This window comes from Myripristis murdjan, chromosome 4 (assembly GCF_902150065.1).
Source record: "Myripristis murdjan chromosome 4, fMyrMur1.1, whole genome shotgun sequence".
In the NCBI taxonomy this organism is placed as follows: Eukaryota; Metazoa; Chordata; class Actinopteri; order Holocentriformes; family Holocentridae; genus Myripristis; species Myripristis murdjan.
The window spans coordinates 20745663-20766564 of NC_043983.1; the positions used below are offsets into that span (position 1 = coordinate 20745663).

General features: G+C 41.0%; 1 protein-coding gene across 1 annotated transcript; it reads right to left on the minus strand.

Moving 5' to 3' along the window:
* Positions 1-1529: 1529 nt before the first annotated feature.
* On the minus strand, positions 1530-17451 carry znf648 (zinc finger protein 648). The gene is made up of 5 exons (XM_030049735.1): positions 17380-17451; positions 16404-16478; positions 3461-3512; positions 2607-2737; positions 1530-2183 (listed from the first exon to the last, which is right to left on the minus strand). The coding sequence occupies exons 1-5, from the start codon at positions 17449-17451 to the stop codon at positions 1530-1532; spliced, it is 984 nt and encodes a 327-aa protein (XP_029905595.1).
* Positions 17452-20902: the final 3451 nt, after the last annotated feature.

The window sequence follows — 20902 nt, forward strand, 5'->3', positions numbered from 1 at the left end:
GGACATGCTGGCTGGAAACTCAGTTCCCAAAGCCATGAGGATACAAGTCTACATTTCAGGCTGCCAAAAGCATGCCAGACCACAATACACTTTCCAGTTTAGATTTTTTAAAATAGATTCAAAAATTTCACACAAGGATTTAAATGCTGTCTAAATGAAATTTGGACTGGGGTCAGACTCATTTTTGCTCTTTGGAAATATGCAGTTACTTAGGCTCTGCATGTGCATTTATATTGATAATTATGATTAGGATTGAATATCACTTCTAGCTGTCTTACTTTATGGTCTGTATTCACAAAATGAATATTCATTTAAGGTAAAATTGTGAAAATTATTAATCAGCAAGAAAGCATTATTATTGTTGAAAAGAAAGATTGAAGTATTCATGCTATTTATAAGAATGGCTATTTGACAGAAAATGTTTATTAACACTTACGTTTACACACAGCTCATGCTTCTTACTAACACTAAGACATATTCCAGCTTGAATATGACTGGTTCCTTGGCGTTGGTTTCCAATAAAAGAAACTCATCCAAATCAAACAGACATATGGACAAAAAACATAAATACAAAAGTAGTACACATTACACATTACACCTACAGGAGTTTTTATGACATCCCATTCTAAATCCATAGCCATTAATATGGAGTTGGTCCCTGCTTTGCAGAAGTTGTCGAACAACTTCCACTCTTCTGGGAAGGCTCTCTACAAGATTTTGGGGTGTGTCTGTGGGAATTTTTGTCCATTCATCCAGAAGAACTTTTGTGAGGTCAGACACTGATGTTGGACGAGAGGGCCTGGCTCATATCTCCATTCTAGAAGGGAACCACAGCAACTCAGCCACTAAATGGCAGACCACGTAAAGTTACAGAGCGGGGTCACTGAGTGCTGAGGTGCATAGTGTGTAAAAGTGGCCAACAATCTGCTGACTCAGTAACTGGAGAGCTCCAAACCTCCTCTGGCATTAACATCAGCACAAAAACTGTGAGCCGGGAGCTTCAAGGCATGGGTTCCCATGACTGAGCAGCTGCTTGCAAGCTCTTTAGAATGACCCATTCTTTCACAAATGTTTGTAAAGGCAGACTGCGTGGCATGCTGGACTGACTGAAACACCTGAATTTGATGATTAAGAGATGTGACCCAATACATTTGTCTATATAGTGTATTTATACTTGTAAGTTTTGTTTTGAGACACACAGCTTCATAACAGAATTAATATGCACAATGAGATTTAAGACATCACTTATTAACACAGAAACTGGCCTATGTTAAGAGTCCAGTTAGTGAGGTATTAATGTGCTTACATACTGGCATCACACTTTGTAAATCAGTGAAGTCATGTACTTGTTATCTTTTGTAACAGCTTCAAATGACAATCTGTTTTTCATTTGAGTTTATCTCTTGACTGTATTTACCTATTTTTCAAAAGAAATTCTTGTTAATGATTCAAAGATAATCAAATAGGTCTAAAAGCTACCTGAAAATCACTAGTGCTGTGACAAGATGTGTACCTGCCTCCAAGCAGGTTTAGACATTCTTGTCCGTATGGCTCAGCATATGCTGTGTAAGCTTTGAGGCGCACTGGAAAGATTTGTCACACTGCACACAGACAAAGATCCTCCCAGCACAGCTTTTATCTTGGTGATGCTTTAGAGCAAGTAAGCTGCTGAAGTTCATGCTGCAACCTGGGCAGCTGAAGGGTGTCTCTCCACTGTGGATGTACTGGTGCCGAACTAGGCGAGAGGCCATGGCAAAGGCCACGCCACACTCTGTGCACTTATGGGGCCGCACTCCGCTGTGAATGGCCTCGTGCTCGAGCAGATTGGAAGACTTTGTGAAGCTCTTGGAGCACACCGAGCAGACATACGGACGCACTCCTCTGTGGATCTTCTGGTGCTCTGTCATACGACTGGCCAGAGCGAAGGTCTTGCCGCAGTCAGGGCAAGAAAACGGCCGTTCTCCCAGGTGCTTACGCTCATGGCGCTGCAGAGAGAGTGGTTTGTTGAAGGTTTTACCACAGTGTGTGCATGGAAAGGGCTTGTCATTGGTGTGCATGTTTCGCTCGTGTTTTCGGAGGTCAGAGGAACGCACAAAGTCCTTGCCACAAGTACCACAAACATAGGGCTTCTCGCCGGTGTGTGTGCGGATGTGTTTGCGGTAGTCCGAGGACCAGATATAAGTCTTGGCACAAAAAGGACAGTGATATGGTCTCTCACCTGTGTGTAGACGTTTGTGCTGCTGCAGTGTGCCTTGATGAGAGTATGCCTTGCCACATATATTGCATACATGTGGCTTCAGACCGCTGTGTGTCTCTAAATGACTCTGTAAGTTGCAAAACTTCTTAAAAGCCCAGTGGCAGTGTGTGCACTTGTAGGGGCGATGCTCTGTGTCGAGACCACTGCTACGTTTTTTCATGGCTGCAAAAAGTCGAGAGAGCTTGCCATCCTTGCAGGCATCAAATGATATCACATCCTTTATGGGAGGGTTTTGTTCATTTTTTTCCATACTCATATTCACACCTCCATCTGGAGAACATCCCTGAGAGTCAGCACTTGGCACTTCCAATTTAGATATCCTACAATTAGCTGAGTTATCACTTTGTACCTCACAGCTCCTCATAGCTTTGGCGCAGCTGCTTCCCTCCTGTCGCGCAGTGTCCAACTGTGCTTCATTAGCGGTGCATTCGTCACCACAAACTCCACCTTCTCCTCCCAGTGAAAGGTCAGCACACTTCTCTGCAAGAGTCCAGGTTGGGGTTTGAGGGTTAAGGAAAAACATCCCAGTGTTGTTACTAGCAAATAGTGAGGGGGTATCATAATTACCAAAGGAGGAGTCCCCCTTCAAGTTATGAGTATTACTGACAAGGTGGTTGTCTGGGAGAAAATGAGTGATAAGATGTTTCTCCTGACACTTCCTTATATTTCTCTTGGAAATATACATTTTTGCAACCACCTTGTCAGGAGTCCATAGGGACACTTCATCAGCCATATTCAGTTTCAGAGAGGTGAATGAAATCACTTGCATGAGTTTCAAGCTGCACAAGGATTTCCTGACACTGTTGTCGTCCCAGTAAGAGCCTGGAAGAGAGCAATGCAAATTTTGCCATGAGAACAAAAAACAAAAACAAACAAACAAAAAAACATCTTAGGTTTGCAATGCTTTATCAGTTATATCTCATATTGCATGCAAGATTTCACATTGTAACATCTCTCCTAAAACACAATTGTCTTATTAGGATAAGGTATCAACATATGACATCTTGCCACCAGTTGCTGACTGCTTCATTCATCAACATCTTTAAGGAAAAAACAAAAATCGTATTAACCCATACTACTGCACCCTCCCTTCAGATAGCACCTGAGTTCCCAAACCTGATCATCTACAATGCTCAACTGATGCGTTAAAAGGACATCATGCTGTCACCTTTCACAAATGCACATCCCTGCACAGCGGCTTACCCCGGCTTCCCTGAGCGCTGGCGCCTTCTGAGCGGCTCGGCCGGGAGATGCCCTGTAGCACGGATGGGCGGAGTTTGGCAGAGCCGGAGTGAGACGTCACTTCAGTCAGTAGTGTACTACAGTCTGCAGTCAGCAGCAGATGTGACACTTTTACTGCCTGGCTCAGCTTACCCACTCAGTGACTCCGCTCTTGACTGTACAAACTCAGCACATTAGCCCTGTCTAGCTTATCCCGACTGTTAAACCTTAATGTAGCCTACGTGTTTACTATGACAGCTGCGTTATGTTTCATGGCTTTATAAACCTCGTTTTATAGCGTAAAACGGTAATAACACATTAGGTATATATTCATGGGGAGAAGTTTAATGTTTTACAGCTCTTTTCAGCCTCATTGAAGTCCATGCATGCAGAGCTTTTTAGTTTTGCGCACGACTTGCTGTCAGCTTCATCGTTGTGCAATTATCTGAATGTGACTTAGAGCCATTTATAGGAATCAGTTTGGATCTGAGCGACCTGTTTCAGTGACCAGCTGTCCCACCAAGCATGTTTCACTGGTTTTTAGCAATAACCAGACATATGTTTTGAGTGCATAAAATGTATAGACCTTTTTTAATAATGCTTTTCTGCAGATATTTTAAAATATAGTCTGAAATTAGGCTATATTAGCCTATTAGAAAATGTCCTGACCAGTGGTGTAGTTGTGTCTGGGTAGCTGCGTATAGGCCACTGGTACTCACAACACTCAGGAACACGCCGCCAGGAATTTTGGGCCCCATGAAAAAAAAAAAAAAAAAAAAAACTGTATATATATATATATATATACAGTACAGGCCAAAAGTTTGGACACACCTTCTCATTCAATGCGTTTTCTTTATTTTCATGACTATTTACATTGTAGATTCTAACTGCAGGAATCAAAACTATGAATGAACACATGTGGAGTTATGTACTTAACAAAAAAAGGTGAAATAACTGAAAACATGTTTTATATTCTAGTTTCTTCAAAATAGCCACCCTTTGCTATGATTACTGCTTTGCACACTCTTGGCATTCTCTCGATGAGCTTCAAGAGGTAGTCACCTGAAATGGTTTTCACTTCACAGGTGTGCCTTATCAGGGTTAATTAGTGGAATTTCTTGCTTTATCAATGGGTTGGGACCATCAGTTGTGTTGTGCAGAAGTCAGGTTACTGTCAGGCAAGGGCCCTTGGAATTGTCCTAACTTTTCCCCCATATACGGCGTGCCTGCATGCTGTTACCCCATACACTTGGGACTAAAAGCTATGGGTGCTTTGTAGGCCTACAAGGCCAATTAAAATGAGCTTTCATTATTTCTCATGTGAATTTCACAAAGTTAAGGTTTTCACGTCTGATTTATTTTACACAGATTGATATACACATATAGATGTGTATATCAATCTGTGTATTTCTCAAAATTTGATAAAAGTGCACAGACTGAAGAAAATATGCCTATCTGGTGTACACTACATAGACAAAAGTATATCTGCACCTCTTAATCATTGAATTCAGGTGTTTTATTCAGCCCCATTGCCGCAGGTGTATAAAATCAAGCACTGAGCCATGCAGTTTGCCTTAACAAACATTTGTGAAAGAATGGGTCATTCTAAAGAGCTCACTGAACTGAACGGAAAGCATGGCACTATAATAGTAGTGTAATAGAATGCCACCGCTGCAATAAATCAGTTTGTGAAATTTCTTCCCTCCTAGGTATTCTCTGATCAACTGTAAGTTGTGTTATTGCAAACTGGTTACATTTAGGAACCACAGCAGCTCTGCCACCAAGTGGCAGACCACGTAAAGTTACAGAGCAGGGTCGTTGAGTGCTGAGACACATAGGGCTCTAGTTTCGCAGACCTGGCGAGTCGCGGGCGCAGCGCAGCTGCGCTGCGCCAACTGGGTGTGGCCAAGTGGATTTTGCAAGTTTGGCACGCTGTGCGCCTTGGCGCATCTACTGCGCCGTTCCTCCTACCGGCGCAAGGGAGGAGAGAAGGCGTGGTGTGGGTTTGACACAGCCGATTCACTTTAAACCAATCAAATGAGCCCCTGTCCTCGCCTTTAAAATGCGCTGCGCGAAGGCGTAGTGGTAGTCTACACATTTGACATGGACGAAGAGAGCAGTCGCATCACACACGCACTGAGGCCAGTCTTGGCTGCTGCAATGTTGCTGGAGCTACCTGCCATCCATCTGTCCACCCATCCATCTAACTACCCATCCATCCATCCATGCATCTATCCTTAAATTCCTGAGTCCCCTGTCTTTCCATTACCTGCCTGCCTCGCATCTCTTTTTTTCCAGCTCTGTCACCGTCTGTTAAAGTTATTGATTTTTACGAGCAAATAAAAATTTTACTGTGAAGCCCCCATTTTTAATGAATGTTTTTACCTCAAAGGATAATCCTCGCCATATTCATATAAATAGCCTACATGTTTGTTTTGCAACTTTCGACTCCATCACTTACTGATGCAACAACACACTAGAGATTAAAACAAAATCCGGTTCATGAAAGCTTTTACATTCGCTGTTCTAAACGCCCAGTGTCTGGCAAGGAACCGATGCATTTTACATTTTCGATATGTGTGGAATCAGGGTTTCATTCATTCATTCATCTTCTAAACCGCTTATCCTCACTAGGGTCGCGGGGGGGTGGTGGAGCCTATCCCAGCGCTCATAGGGCGAAGGCAAGGAAACACCCTGGACAGGTCGCCAGTCCATCGCAGGGCAAATCAGGGATTCCGTTAGAAAAAATTGGCACCGGACAACGTGACCGGCAGGTTTTCAATTTACCGGACAAATGTTTGAAATTCCGGTCAAATATTATCTGAATTTACTGAGCTTAAAATTATATGCAGGCTACATAAGAATGATATCAAGGCATGTCAATTTATAGCGTAATCTTTTTATTGAAAAGCAGGCTGTATCAAATTAAATTAGTGCCGTCAATTGACTCACCTACGTAACGTCTAAAATAAATAAATAAATATTGCACAAGCCTGTGCTCTTTTAACATGAACGTTGCATACAATTGCAACTACAATTTGCAAACAAAAAAACGGGCTCATATCATTTTAATAACGCTGCGTGCTGCCAACTTGAAATCAAATAGATGCAATAAAAACTTAATTCAGCAGCTGAATTAAAATCAAAAGTCTCAAGTGTCTCTCCGCAACTTGCAATGCGCATCAGTCTTGTGACCTTGTTCTGCCCCAGGCGACTTTGCTGCGCTGTTTTGATCCGGTTCTGCAGAAAAAAACCCTCTCTCTCCCTCTGGTACACCGGAGACAGGGATCATGCAGTCTATTTTTTTTTTTTTTTTTAATTACAAATAAAATTACGTGGAAATTGACTGTTTTAATAAAATTCAAATTGTGAATATTTTCACCGGACATTTAAAAATTACCGGACTTTGGCAGATTTTACCAGTCATAGTCAGGTGATTACCGGATAACGAAAACCCAGAATGGAATATTTAAATATATATGGAAGAAAAACTGTGTAGTTAACAGGGGCAGCGCCAGACACCATGACTGGAAAAAAGACATCACTGTATGGGACACATTGTTTGACTGACAGGTGATCAGGTTGGGTTTCCATTACGCTGCCAAACGGTGCCAATCTCCTTTGATCTGACATCAGTTGTGACGGGACAGTTGATATGGAGATACATTTATGTGCTGATTGAGATAGTAGCATTGAATAGTGGTTTTTGTGGGTATTTATTGCATTGTTAATGTGTCTGACAATCTGTGAGGTTGTGGTGACGTGTGCGCACTGCCCGCCTGTCAGCCAAACTTCCACTGCGCCAGCCCCGCTGCGCCTTGCGCCGAAAGTAGACGTGGTTTCAGGAGGCGAGCTTTTGGCGCACCTCGGCGAAGCCTTTTGGCACGAAACTGTCACTGCGCCAAGCTGAATCTGTCGACACCTCCCCCTGCTGCGCCGCCACTCCCATCTCGGCGCAGATCCGTCTGCGAAACTTGGAAACCGTTCGCCTCGCGCGTTGCGCCTGTCGAAACTAGCTCTGCGCGGGGTGCGCCTCACTGCGCCACCCTGCGCTGCGCCGGGAAACTAGAGCCCATAGTGTGTAAAAGTGGCCAACACTCTGCTGGCTCAATAACTGCAGAGCTCCAAACCTCCTCTTGCATTAACATCAGCACAAAAACTGTGCACTGGGAGCTTCATGGCATAGGTTTCCATGGCTGAGCAGCTGCATGCAAGCCTTACATCACCAAGCAGATGCAGTGGTGTAAAACACGCCACCACTCGACTCTGGAATGGTGGAAACGTGTTCTGTGGAGTGATGAATCACGCTTCTCTATCTGTCAGTCTGATGTACAAGTCTGTGTTTGGTGAATGCCAGGACAACGTTCACCGCCTGACTGCATCGTGCCAACTGTAAAGTTTGTTGGAGGAGAGATAATGCAATGGGCTTGTTTTTCTGGGGCTGGCGTCAGCCCCTTAGTTCCAGTGAAGGGAAATCTTAATGCTTCAGCTTTCTAAGACATTTTGGACAATTCTATGACTCCAATTTTGGGGGAACAGTTTGGGGAAGGCCCTTTTCTGTTCGAGCATGACTGTACCCCAGTGCACAAAGCAAGCAATTCCCAAAGAGAAACTCCAAAATCTTGTAGAAAGCCTTCCCTGAAAAGAGAAGAAGCTGTTTATAACTGCAAAGTGGGGACCAACTCCATATTAATGCCTATGGATTTAGAGTGGGATGTCATAAAAGTTCCTCTAGGTGCAGTGTGTATAGATTTCATAGCATCTATAGTATCTAAATCTGCTGTTACTTGAAAACCGATTAAGTTGGAGTTTTGAAATTGAACTTAAGTAAATGGTGCTGAAAAAGAAGGATGAAATGAGGTATAGAGTAGCCAGTGTGTTTTCCAGAGATGGTTTCAGAGTAAGAGAGATGCACATGTGAAGACACTGCAGGAAGTGATGTTCTCTGAAAGAGAACCACAGCTGCAGGTGATACTCACTGTCACTTGAAAATTGTTACCAATTTGTCCTCAGGGTGGCGCAATTGGTGCATGACTAAATGTGGTGTGACACATTTGGGGGCCTTAAATGCCCTTTAGCAGTAAGCAGAAATCTTCCTTTCTGTGCATCTTCTTAACTAAGTTTTTGTTATGATACAAAGATGACATATATACAGCTAAAATGTGCTGTGTGTAAAATTTGGTGGAGATCAATATCTTTGCAAGAGAGACAAAAAAAAAAAAAAAAAAAAAAGGCTACTTTGTCGCTGTTGCAAGGTTGGCCTGAAGATGGCGCTAATAGGCCGTGACTAACTTACACTCACTTGTCTTCTGAGAGAGTGAGAAAGACAGAGAGGAGAGAGACAGAGAGAGAGAGAGAGGGGGAGAGAAATAGAGAGAGAGAGAGACAGAGAGAGAGAGAGAGAGAGAGAGAGAGAGAGAGGGAGGGAGAGGAAGAGAGAGACAGAGAGAGAGAGAGAGAAAGAGGGAGAGAGAGAAAGAGGGAGGGAGGGAGGGAGAGAGAGAGAGAGAGAGAGAGAGTATATCTGTATCTGTATATAAAATTCTTACAGCAATTCCACTGTGTAATGTTCGTGTGTGTGCACGTGTGTGTGTGTGTGTGTGTGTGTGTGTGTGTGTGTGTGTGTGCAATGTATGTGTGGAACCAAAAGCAGAGTTAGAACCAGAATGGGTAAATCAGTAAAAACTGTAATACAGCTTCAAAGTACAAAAGACATGTGCATTGTTTTAGCCTTGAAGAATGTTTTCATAGAAAGAGGAAAAAACAGTGAATCAGTTATCCAATTGTTTCTTAGAACCAGTGAATAACCCTATATTCGCTGGTGTTGTGTATAAATAATCCGAATGTGGGATGGCCTCTGAGTGATACTATCTTCTTGGCAGAACATTTTGTACAGCTGCTGTGGGGCCAAGTCTTAGCTCTGGGACACTCCTGGTAAATAAGATGTAGTACACCTTTACTGTCACAAGAGGACCTCACATGCTTATATTTCCTCGCTAGCTCCACCACACAGTTTGAATGAGCTTGGAATCATTCAAAGTAAGCAGCACTATCCCTATCCAGGCTGTGTAACCTGTGTGCCCAGGATTGTTTGCTGCAGGTTTCTCATCTACACAATTTGAATTCTACTATCACACATACTGCAATTTTGTATAACGACTCACCGGAAGCACTAAGTGCGAAATACATGAGAATGACGTGGGAGATAAATAAGCAAATGAACCGCGCCTGCTTCTGTGAAGTAATTGAGACGTTCATGTGAGTCAGATTTCTCAGTTAAAAGGATAGGTGAGGATGTTCCAGTTTTCCCAGGAGAACAAACCAGAATGAAATTCTACACGCTGACAAATCTGCCACACAGAGCCGTGTTTTCAAGCTCACCATTGCATTGTAAGCGTACACCTACCAGGTCTCTGGCCTTGTGGCATTGTTGCTGTGTAAAGGTTCCCACGCAGCCACGTTGCATAATCATATCTCCAGTGACAGCTTTCAGTAATATTGTCCAGTACTGGTCAGTTACCAATTAATCAATTTGGATAATGGGATACCTAAAATTTGGAATCATACATCATGCCAAAAATGAATGAATGAATTAGTTCTGATTGGTTGACTGAATGAATGAAAACATCATGCATATTTTCAACAAATAGAAAAGATGCTAGAAATAGACATGAATGAATGAAAATCAGCAATTAAAATTGGTATTTACAATATAGTTAATTATGACTAACAATATGACTGACAGTAATGTATGAGAAGGTTTTCTATCCTATTTGGGAGTATCTGCTGTTGTCATAATAGTTACAGCACTAGACATTTGTCACTGTGACGCTATGATTCAAAGAAAATTGGGTTAAAAAGCATCACAAGTTCAGTCGTCTCTATAAGATTTAGCTGATTCAAGTTAACAGCATTGCGTGTCTTGGATATGCCTCAAGTGAACTTCTCTATAAACGTTCTGCTTAGGCCTGTCTTTGCTAGTGCAGCATCTTAAGTAGGCCTATAATGAAACAACAAAAGGGGAGAAGAATTTAACATGTTCATGATATTGGCTAATACATTTTTCAGTCTGAGGAAGTGACAACAAAGCTGTGGTGGATTGCTGGTTTATTGTACAGTGATCTTGTAACCCGAATACTAAAGCTGTACTAACAACCAGTCTAACGAGCGTCACCAAGGATGTCCTGGTTTGGATTACATAACTTGGAGTTTGTTATTTTGCTGTGTGTTTGTGTTTCTTCCTGACCCCAAGTCAGGATTTTTTTCCTCATGGCCAGCTGCAATGAAATAAAGGAAGAACCTATACATGCTCAAAGAGAAGTCGAGAAGTGCACGCTCAAGCTTCAACCAAGTACTTTTCAGCTGATTTTAAGCCACCTCTTTACAAATTAAAGTATCTGTACTCATTGTTCAGCATAAAGTTGGATGGAAGCAGGATCATACATGCAGCTTAGCTCAGCAGATGCACCATGTAAGGCTCAGGAGTGAAATTCAATCATTTTGGAGAAACGCAGGCCGAATGAAATGGTGTTACATGAATGAATTTGTCGTTGATGCACAGTCCACTGGCGCACTGCACAGAAAAAGCGCAGAGTCATGCAGGAGCTGGTTCTTGAATTTCACAGTGAAGGACACTGCCTTAATTGAGAACATACCCAATCTTGGAATTTTCCACAGCGCTCTACTCTGTAGCTGTGGGCATGGCGGGATCAGGTGAGCGTCACTTCCAGTTACAGAAACATTGTCAACACCACATAAACTCATTCCGCCTTTTTTCTGATTTGTGGAGAAAATATACATATATGCTTCATAAATACTGCTCTTGACTAAAATCCTTTTACTACTGTATGTATGCCATATATTTCCCACATTTAGAATTTTGTCAGTTTTTACTCATGCTATTACGATTACAACAAATCATATTGTTCGTGTTGTTTTGTCAAATTTACACAAAACGTCTTGGAAAGTTTGGTGATTGACCAGTGAATGAGTAATTCACAAAAACAAAAAACCAAAACAAAATGAAACCTGGTGGGGATGTTTGCCATGCATGGGTCAAGGTGGCCCTGACCAATTCTCCACGCTCATTGGCTGAAAAGGGGTGCATCCTATGACAGCATCATCAACAAAAATGGGTGGGGCTTAGTACAAACAACATTGTAGTTTCCAAGTGCATCCCAGTAACACCACCAATTCTTGTGGGAAGGTTGGTCATGAGTCAAGTTGGCACTGATGATGCTTGACGCCAATTGACCAAAATGGGCGTTTCTTATGACAGTAGCCAAAGGGGGCGTGGCTTAGCAGTAAGGGCTGTAAATTCCAGTGGCAACCTTGGTGGAGGTTTGTGATCTAACGAGTGTCTTCTTGTTGGACATTGTATCGGAGATATGCTTTAATCTGTGTGTGCGTGTCTTATAATAGTCCAATGTTATTTGATGTCTTGATAAGCCAACTTAACCTATGGGATTTACAGCTTCTCAGATTTCGACCGATAGGCCTCAGTCTATTTTCTCTTTCCAATACGGTGTAAAAATAAAGTGAGTCAATGCATTGTTAGTAGTTGTGTAACTGCCCCACCTCCCCTCAAAATCACTGTCTAGTCCACAATGACGGTTTTCTCTTTTAACCAGATGCTCAGTTAGTCATGCCTGTAAAGTCTGTTTATGTTTTCATTCTATTTTCTTTTCAGAGACAGAAACCAATATATGGGAATGGTTTTGGTTTGGCTTGTACATCAGGGAGAATAAAACAGTACCATTTCCAAAGTATTGTATTTTGTCTTATTTGCAAAAATAACTTTTTTCCACTCAGAGATTTGGGATAACAAAATGAAATCGAAAATAATCTTTTAAAGGCAAAAATCTCCCCACCATTTAAAACAGACATCAAGATACTTTCAGTATATTCATTAATTCATCAGCTAAGTGTTGGTTAGATGGCTCTCGTACAGTGGATGTGTTTGTAATGCACTCATACAATGGATGTGTTTGTAACACTGCACTTTCAGGATGTATTGCGAATTGAGTGTCATTTTTTTTTCAGTTGGATTTTACACCCCTACCATCTGTGGTGTAAGGTTTTTTTTGGTGGGTCTAAAAATTTTCCATAGTGTGTGTGCTGAGCCTGTACTTTAGCTGTATGTTCATGTAAATCCATGGTCTTGATGCCCAGAGTAAATTTCACTTTTTTACATGTAAAGAAGAGGGGCATGTTACATGTGGTCACCCTAAGGCACCGCGCTGTGTTAATCCAGGCTGGTCATCAGCATGTGGGAATGTTGTGCTGAGCCTGCATTATGACCAGGGCATGGTCAGGACCAATTTCACATCTTACGAGAAAACAGACAAGCAACTGTTGTGCATGAGACTGACTATTGCACCATTTAAATGAAGTGGGAAGAAATATTTTGCAAAACATTTTGCTCAAATGAATACTCAAATAAATAGACACTTAAAAAAACGTTGTCAGCAAAACAAGACAAAACAAAAAAAATACTTTTTGTTGTTACAGTCGATTGATCCCTAAGGATAAATGTTGCTTTTCTCTTCCACAGGGAGTTCAGAGTGCAGCCACGACCCTGGAGCTGCATTTGCTTGCTGTCATGGGGTCTTGAACTTAGGACTCTCAATTTATGAGCCATCTCCCCACTCACTCACCCACCTTAAAAACACTAAATCAGCTATATCCTGTCTTTAGGTGACCTCAGGTTTTGAGGCAAACAGAAAAAGGTCAGTGTGCATTTTGCCCAGAGTTTTCTCCTCTCACACAATATCATCTATTTCAGTAATTCTCACTGAACACACCCTGTTAGACACACATAGACATTATCAAAGTTTCAGTTCCTGCTTTCAAAACAAACAAACAAATGAACAAACAAAAAACAATCATGGCAATGCTGACAATTTGAATTAAAAAAATAGCCATCATTTAAAATAAAAGTGTGTTTTTTGTGCAGATTTCTATGAGTGAATTCAAATGGTCAGTGCACAACTACCGGGATGCTGGGAGAGGTTCCTAAATGTTTTTCTTTTTTTTTTTAACTTTCAGCACAGCCATGAAAAGGCTGTGTGTCTTTTGTTCATCCTATCTTGACTTCTTTGACCTTTGTAAAATTCCATTATCGCTGTGCACGGTGGCGATGCCTTCACAGTTGCTAAAGGTCTGAGAGTGGGGAGCTTGTAAACTGCAGGATGGGATTTAACAGTGGGGGAGGAGAAAACAAAACAAGGGAACTGAAGACCCTTCATCTCAGAAAGAATGTGCAAGTCAACTAGAAGTCCACTGGAAAATCACTGGCAACTTTTTGATCCACTTGTGCTTGAAACTTACTAGGGGCCTGTGCCATTGATTTAAGGTTGTCTCTTTACAATCAGATGAACTGCGATAAAAGAAACAAAGCTACTTGGAGAGGAGTTTTTCATAGCTGATTAATTAATTGACCAAAATAATGCTATCTGTCATCCCAATAGTGATGCAAAATGCCTCCACGGAACACACAAATCAAGTTCCTACCATGCAGCACAAAAACATGAGAAAGAACATTTTGTCTCAGCTGAACATAAGAAATTTGACACCGGGTTCGTCAGCAAAACAGGATGAGTGAAAAAAAAGTTTTGAGGAGGAGCAGCGAAGCCCGGTCTTGCCAGCCACACGTCCTGGAAAGAAGTAGGTGAAGCTTTGACCCATGTTTACAACTTCTCATGTTAGCAGTGACTTTTAATGCCAAGCCGCTCATACAGTATCCTATAGGAGTGGAGCAAACACATGCGACCACAGAGATATGAATACAACGCATTACACCAGGGCGCACGCGTTAGACAAATCTAATATTCATGGTCAAGGCCCTGAGCGTTCACTTTTTTTTTTGTAAATGTAATCAAAACTGGGGCAAAAACTACTTTTGCACAAAAGTGTCAAAGACCAGGAGAAAGGTTTTTAAGAGGGGAAACAACCTATTTCCAGCAACCAGGAAGCTATTTTTGTTCTTCCTCATTAAATTTAAACAACTTCTCATCAACCTTCATCGCGTGAGCTGCTCCACTGTAGGTGTGAATAGGACGCCTTGCAGCAATGTTTCGCTCACAAATGGATGATAATATTGAACAATATAGAATACCGGCATTTTTAGATATTTCTTTTATAGTAACAGCTTATAGATAGTTGTAGACTGTATAGCAAGAGTTATGTGTGCATATATAAAATGTTCACAAACATACATTCCATGAACATGTACATACGCCTACACAAATACATGCATGTAAGTATATACATTTGCATATGTGCATAGTCCAACACATGCACACAGCCACATGCATGCGGCCCTCAGCTCAAGGCTGTCCTGACAATGTCCCAGTTCCCTCTCAGACCCTTCTGAAAGTCTTTCAGGAAAAATTGCTGCTCTAGCCATGTTAAGCAAGTCTAGGTAATCCTCCAGCCATGACTCCCTTTGGAAGCAAGCTGACTTTCCCTCCTTCCAGTTGTGAAGCATCAATGTTTTGACTTAAAGACAACCTAATGTCCAAAGGCGTATCATGGGACTCGTTATATTGTCAGGCTTTTGTGCCCAGAGTGCATGCAGTAGGAGAAAGGAGAATAGCGAGATCTAAAATCTCTGTCATCATGGCATGCACCTCTAACCATAAATATTTCACAGTGGGACAGTCCAGTCCCAGGACAGATGAATCAATGAACTACGACTACTACAATCACGCCAACACAAATCAAAGGCATTTATACTCATCTTTGCTCGTCTAACAGGAGTTGCATGTGCTCTTCATGGAATCATATATTGAATGATCTTGTATCTAATACATTTGGATAAAAGTATGCCCGATCTCCATATAGAGGCTGACTGTGAGGTGGTGAGAGATGTATTAAGGTCATGTTCCAAAGTCGCGTGAGCGGATGTAAAAGCCTTGGGGGCATCCAATAACATAGATTACTGTGCCTTGAGACAATGTTACATTCAAAAACATCTGATCCTGTTCACAGGCTCTGCACCCTCTATACGTTTTCTCCACATGATAGAGGACAATTTGCATATTTAAAAAAAAAAAAAAAAGAATCTGTTAGGCCAAGAAGTTCCTCAAGGAGTTCATAAGGTGAAATGCTACCATCCAAGCGATGACCAACTGTCTTACTATAAAATGCTCACTGCTGTGTGTGCCAAGAGTTGGATTGTGCCAAATAGGACAAGAAGGAAGACATCGCCCACTGGAAATGTTAAACCTCTTACAAGTAAAATTCTAGCAATGGAGCATGAGAATCTAAGCATGAGAATCTAATAATAATAATAATGTTATCCAAGGCAACAGGTGGTCTGGGATGGCACCATACCGATGCCAGGGTATTGACCTTCATGTCGAGCCAAAATTGACTTCAGCTATTCCCAACTGTCCACTTGATGGTGCTTCTTGTATGCCCATTAGAGTGGGAATACAGAGTACTAAAGATTATACAGAACATAGTAACTGAACACATCCACACATTTAGTTGTAAAGATAATTATTTTTTTTTATATGCAAATGCGGGTTTATTTTTGTTCAGTTTTTAGATATTTTTATTTTTAGATATTTCTATCGTAAACATGAGAAATGAGACAAATCAAAAAAGTTGAGTGTAGAATTTGTGTGACATAATTAAGGCAAGAGTCACTTAATGCCTTTTTAGGTGACTTGTGATCATCTAGACTTCTGAAACTTGCGCTGCTAATGAAGACAAATTAGTTATTGCTTTTTATCCTCCAGCTATATAGACTCTATGTCATATACTCTATACTATCATTTTAAATATAAAATAGAGCAACCATTTGTGCATTTACTTCTACCATATCTTGTCCTATGCATTAAAAATACATCTGCTTGCATGTTGTTTTTTATGTTTGCGTGCATGGAAAAGATACTTAGGCTTGTCCCATAAATGTCACTTGCATTTTGACGTTCTCATGTTTCTTATCAGCGGGCCAGCGGTAGTGCACGTGCAGCGTGACGGCTGACTCGCTCTCAACAGGACACACACAAAAGCACAAGACACACACAAGCACACAAAGATCTTCCTTGTCTAAACATGGTTATTTTCTCCCGAATTGAGTTGTAAACTAATTTGAACTGTGAACTTTGATTCATCTCATCATCTGGCTGCAGAAGCAAGCATCTCATTAACTTGATTCACTCTGCTAGTCAAAGATAAGATGTGAGGTTTAAGCCAGAGTCAATCATGTGAGAGAATCAAGACAGTTCTATGTCCTCTCATGAAAACCGGTCATGGGTTTGTTTAATTCAGTCTGTAGAGAATGAAGTTGTGTTCGTGCTGATGACGTTAGTTTCGGTGAGGAGGCGGAGGTGGGGGGCTTGAATGTGACCTCCTTCCTGGTACAGTCCATCCTCCAGCGTCTCTCTCACTGCATGGCTCTGCTTTCACAGCTGCTCAAGTTTCCGACTATCAGGCCACGGTTGCTACGGTGGTTTTCACATGTCCCCAAACATCATCACGGGGGAGACTGCCTGGGAGTGGGGGATGGGGCAGGGGGACTGAGCCAGCATGTTGCCAACAACAATGTGGTGATAGCTGCAGCCATTTTACAACAAAGGAGACTGCATTCATGTGATGTAATCACACTTTAGTCATCCATGGATGGCAGCGCTTAGTGAACTACATTTAATTCAACTAGTAGTTCAATGAAATTTTGCAGTAACTCTTTTAAGTTCAACTACATTCCTATTATCATAATGACTCAAGTAGTTACATAACTTTTTTTCTTTTTTTGCCATTTTTTGTGTAGTTAAATACTGACTCTACAAACAATTTTGGGTTATAAAAGGACTGTTTTTTTTTTCTTTTTAAATTTTTGTTTAAAAGTTGCTTCTCTACTTTATGTTGTTGCATGCTGTTTTACAAGTTACCTGCTTGGTGCAAAAACCTGACCCTGACTCCAGTTTCTGGAAGACAGATGTTTGACTGATGGACAAAACCATTGTCAAGAATGATATTATTTGTTTTAGTGTTCCTCTCAAAATTAGCTGTGCTGTAGTTTGACTTCTCCCAGGGTGGAATAATTTGTACTTTGCATCGCCATGCTTTCAAAAGACCTTCCCAACACAGATGGATGGTGCTTCATTTGGTGTACTGACCTTGAGTATCTGATTAAGTCTAGGCTGTCATGTTTGTGTAATTCCCTGGCTGAATTATGAATCAATTTTCTCTTTAATTTACTATGAATAACAGCCGTTGTAAGCCAGTACGGGCAAATCAAGATTATGTAACTTGTCTTGACATATAACAGGCACAGTTGAATGGCACTCTGTGTAGAAATGGCCTTTTTGGACTTTTTCCAATATAATGAAACCAGTTGTTCAGATAAGACCAAATATTTCTGATCGGTGTGACATATTCTCGATCTAATATTAAGTAAAAGGCTAGTGTGGTTCCAGGTTATTGTATTACAAGTCTAAACTTACTAGAGAGACTTACTATCATTATTATCACTCTGTTTTTGTATCCTGCCATCCTGTTAAGGCTTAGAAATCTGAAACTTGTGTCAGATCTGTTTTTTCTTTTTGAAAAACTTTTAGAGATTCTTCTTGCCATGAACTGAAAATTTGGGATTGCAGGCCTTCTTGGATTTGTCTTCACTGTTTGAAGGTAACAAAGTCACTGTCAAAAAATACCAAGGTATTGGCCACTGAAGTGTTTACGTTAGGTACACTGTAATCCTCATTTTCCTCTGTGTGGAAGCCACACACTTTCACACTGTTCTGTATAGACCAGGGTCAAGTAATTGTGGTTTGTTGGATAAGGGAGGGGGAATTACTTCTGATGCAAAAGTAGCACTATTTATTCAGAGTTGAAGATGTATAAAACGGCATATGAATATACCGTTTTATACAAGGATATGCTCTTCCTCACTTAGGCCTCTAAACATGTAGGCTACTTACCTTTAATAAATGTCATTCTTTTTCAGTAGAGATGGTTCCCCTCTCTCCATTTATAATATATTACCTCCTAGAGAACACGTTAACCTTCTCTTTTGAACTCAAAGTCCCAGAATATGTTGGTCTGTGATTTCGGCCAAATATTTTGGTTTAAAAAGATTTTGATGTGGGATAGTGTTTCCTGAGCTTTGTCTGTGGAGTTCATACGCCCAGAGAATTCATACAAAATGCTTATAAATAATAATCTTCTGCAAAAGTACAATTGTCATTTACTACACAGACTCAGATGCCATTCACTTCAGCCATACATTTATACATGCATATGCACATAGTCATACACATTTGTACATGCATATGCATATACACACACACACACACACTATCTGAATGAAATGAGTGGAAAGTGTGTGAGTAACTGAGCTTGAGATTTACCCTTCCTCGCTACTAAACACCACTTTGTTCTATCATACAGATGAAAAAAAAAACCTGAGAGAATAAAGTTTTTCATCATTTGAAATGCATATAGCACACGAGGCAGATGTGAACTTGTCACAACATGTGTGTGTGTACATGTACGTTTGCTGCACGTTGTATGCAGCTGCACGTGAGTGTATGTGCGTCAGGGGTTATGAATTTCAGGTGAGTGCAGTCTGCAGTCTGGGAGAGGAATAACAAAAACAACTCAAAGGCTCCTTTAAAGGAGAAGAAAAGAATACTAACCGTTATGATTGATGCCCTGAGAACCTTTTAGTTGCTGTGTTTTCTACACTTAGCACTTTTTTGTCATTATGGGAACAATATGTCCGGGTTTTGCTGCATAGAAAAACTAGGTAAGAGTTCAAATGTCTCACTCAAACGCACTTTAATAGGACACATGACTGCTGAAGAGGTTGCATGGCAGACATTAACAGGCAGCCCTCTCTAACCACGAGACCACCATGCCATCCTGCCAACCCTGACATGCTCAGCTCATGACTCACAGGCTAAAATAAACTGCCAGCTTTCTGGTCATTAACATAAAGAAATCAGCTGAAATCTAATTGTTTAAAATGCAGATTTATGGAGTTACAGGGTTTAATCCAATAGCAGTGGTTTGTTCCTCAGATCATTAGAGACTAGCACGTTAGAATGAGAATCATCTTTATTGGCCTTGTATGCTTATGCATACAAGTTAGCCTGTTTCTGGTTTACAATAGCCTCCAGTGCTTACATATAATCACTCAAAACAAAGAGAAAGGCAGCAAAAAAGAAAAACAAAGACATAAAAGGCATAATAAATATAATACTGGATTTAAGTATGTAATCACAACAAGGTATGTCACAATTATACAGAATGGTTGTTATGGCTTAATAATTTATGACCAATACACAACAGTTGTTGATGTATTAACAGCTGAAGCATTTCACACTGAAACTAAGGGACATAACTTGAGGCAGACAAACATGTTTTCCACCATGTGATAAGAGGCTTCTCAAACAAAACCCCAGATATTCCAAATACCCCTGGGTAGTGCATTTGGAGTTACATACTCAGTTAATTTGGCTCCTTCACTTTGACAAAAAAAGAGGTCAACATAGAAGAAGGCTGTCTCTTACTGGAACTGAAAGGACATATATTTGTCAGTGTGTAATATATTATCCCTTTCCAAGTAAATGCTTCTATTTTCATGAAGAAATTCTTGATATACTCATGGCCAGCTGTTAACTGAGCCACTGAAATCACCAAAGGGCTTCCTGGCTACTTGTTGCTATGAGGCAGACTTAATGCTCTTTAATTTGCTCCAAGGTGAAATGCTGTGCCAGACTCTCAGACTTGCCAACAGCCTCAGGGGGAACAGCCCCTCCTCCAGTTTCCTTGCTGACCCACTACAGGAACTGGTTTACAGTGAAAAGCATCCAGACCTATGTCAAAACAACACTCCAGACGGGGGGGAAGGGGAGTGTACTATTCTTGAACCGACTCGTGTCACAGCAAAACAAAATCCTGCAAAGTCAGCCTAGGGCAGTGTGCTCGCTTAGTCATTATAACAGACAAACCCACTTTTCCCTCGGGGAGCAGTATTATTCATTATTTCTGATTCTTATTTTAGGGTCTTGTTTGAACAAGTGGCTAAAGCTTTCCATAAAATCTAAAGGAAGTTGTTCTTTATCCAATGTGAGGGACTAAGGACAGAGGATTTTGTATTGTAGTAAAGTCCCATGATACTGGGCTATACAAATAAAACTGACATGACTTCACTCATCTAGTGGTCAGACTTTCGAGCAGTGATAACCACTTGGGTCTGGTCAACCATTTGTATGAATAGAATGATGTCCTCTCCCTAATAAACCACCATTTGTTAAGCATTACCATGCCTTTCCCTTAATTCTGATCACGTTTCAGAAATTTACGCTACTTTGGCTAATAGTTTCGATATGATACACACCGGTTTCTTACAAAACATGGTGTGCATTTATGCAACAGGATAGGTATAGCATTTAACTTAAACAGAAG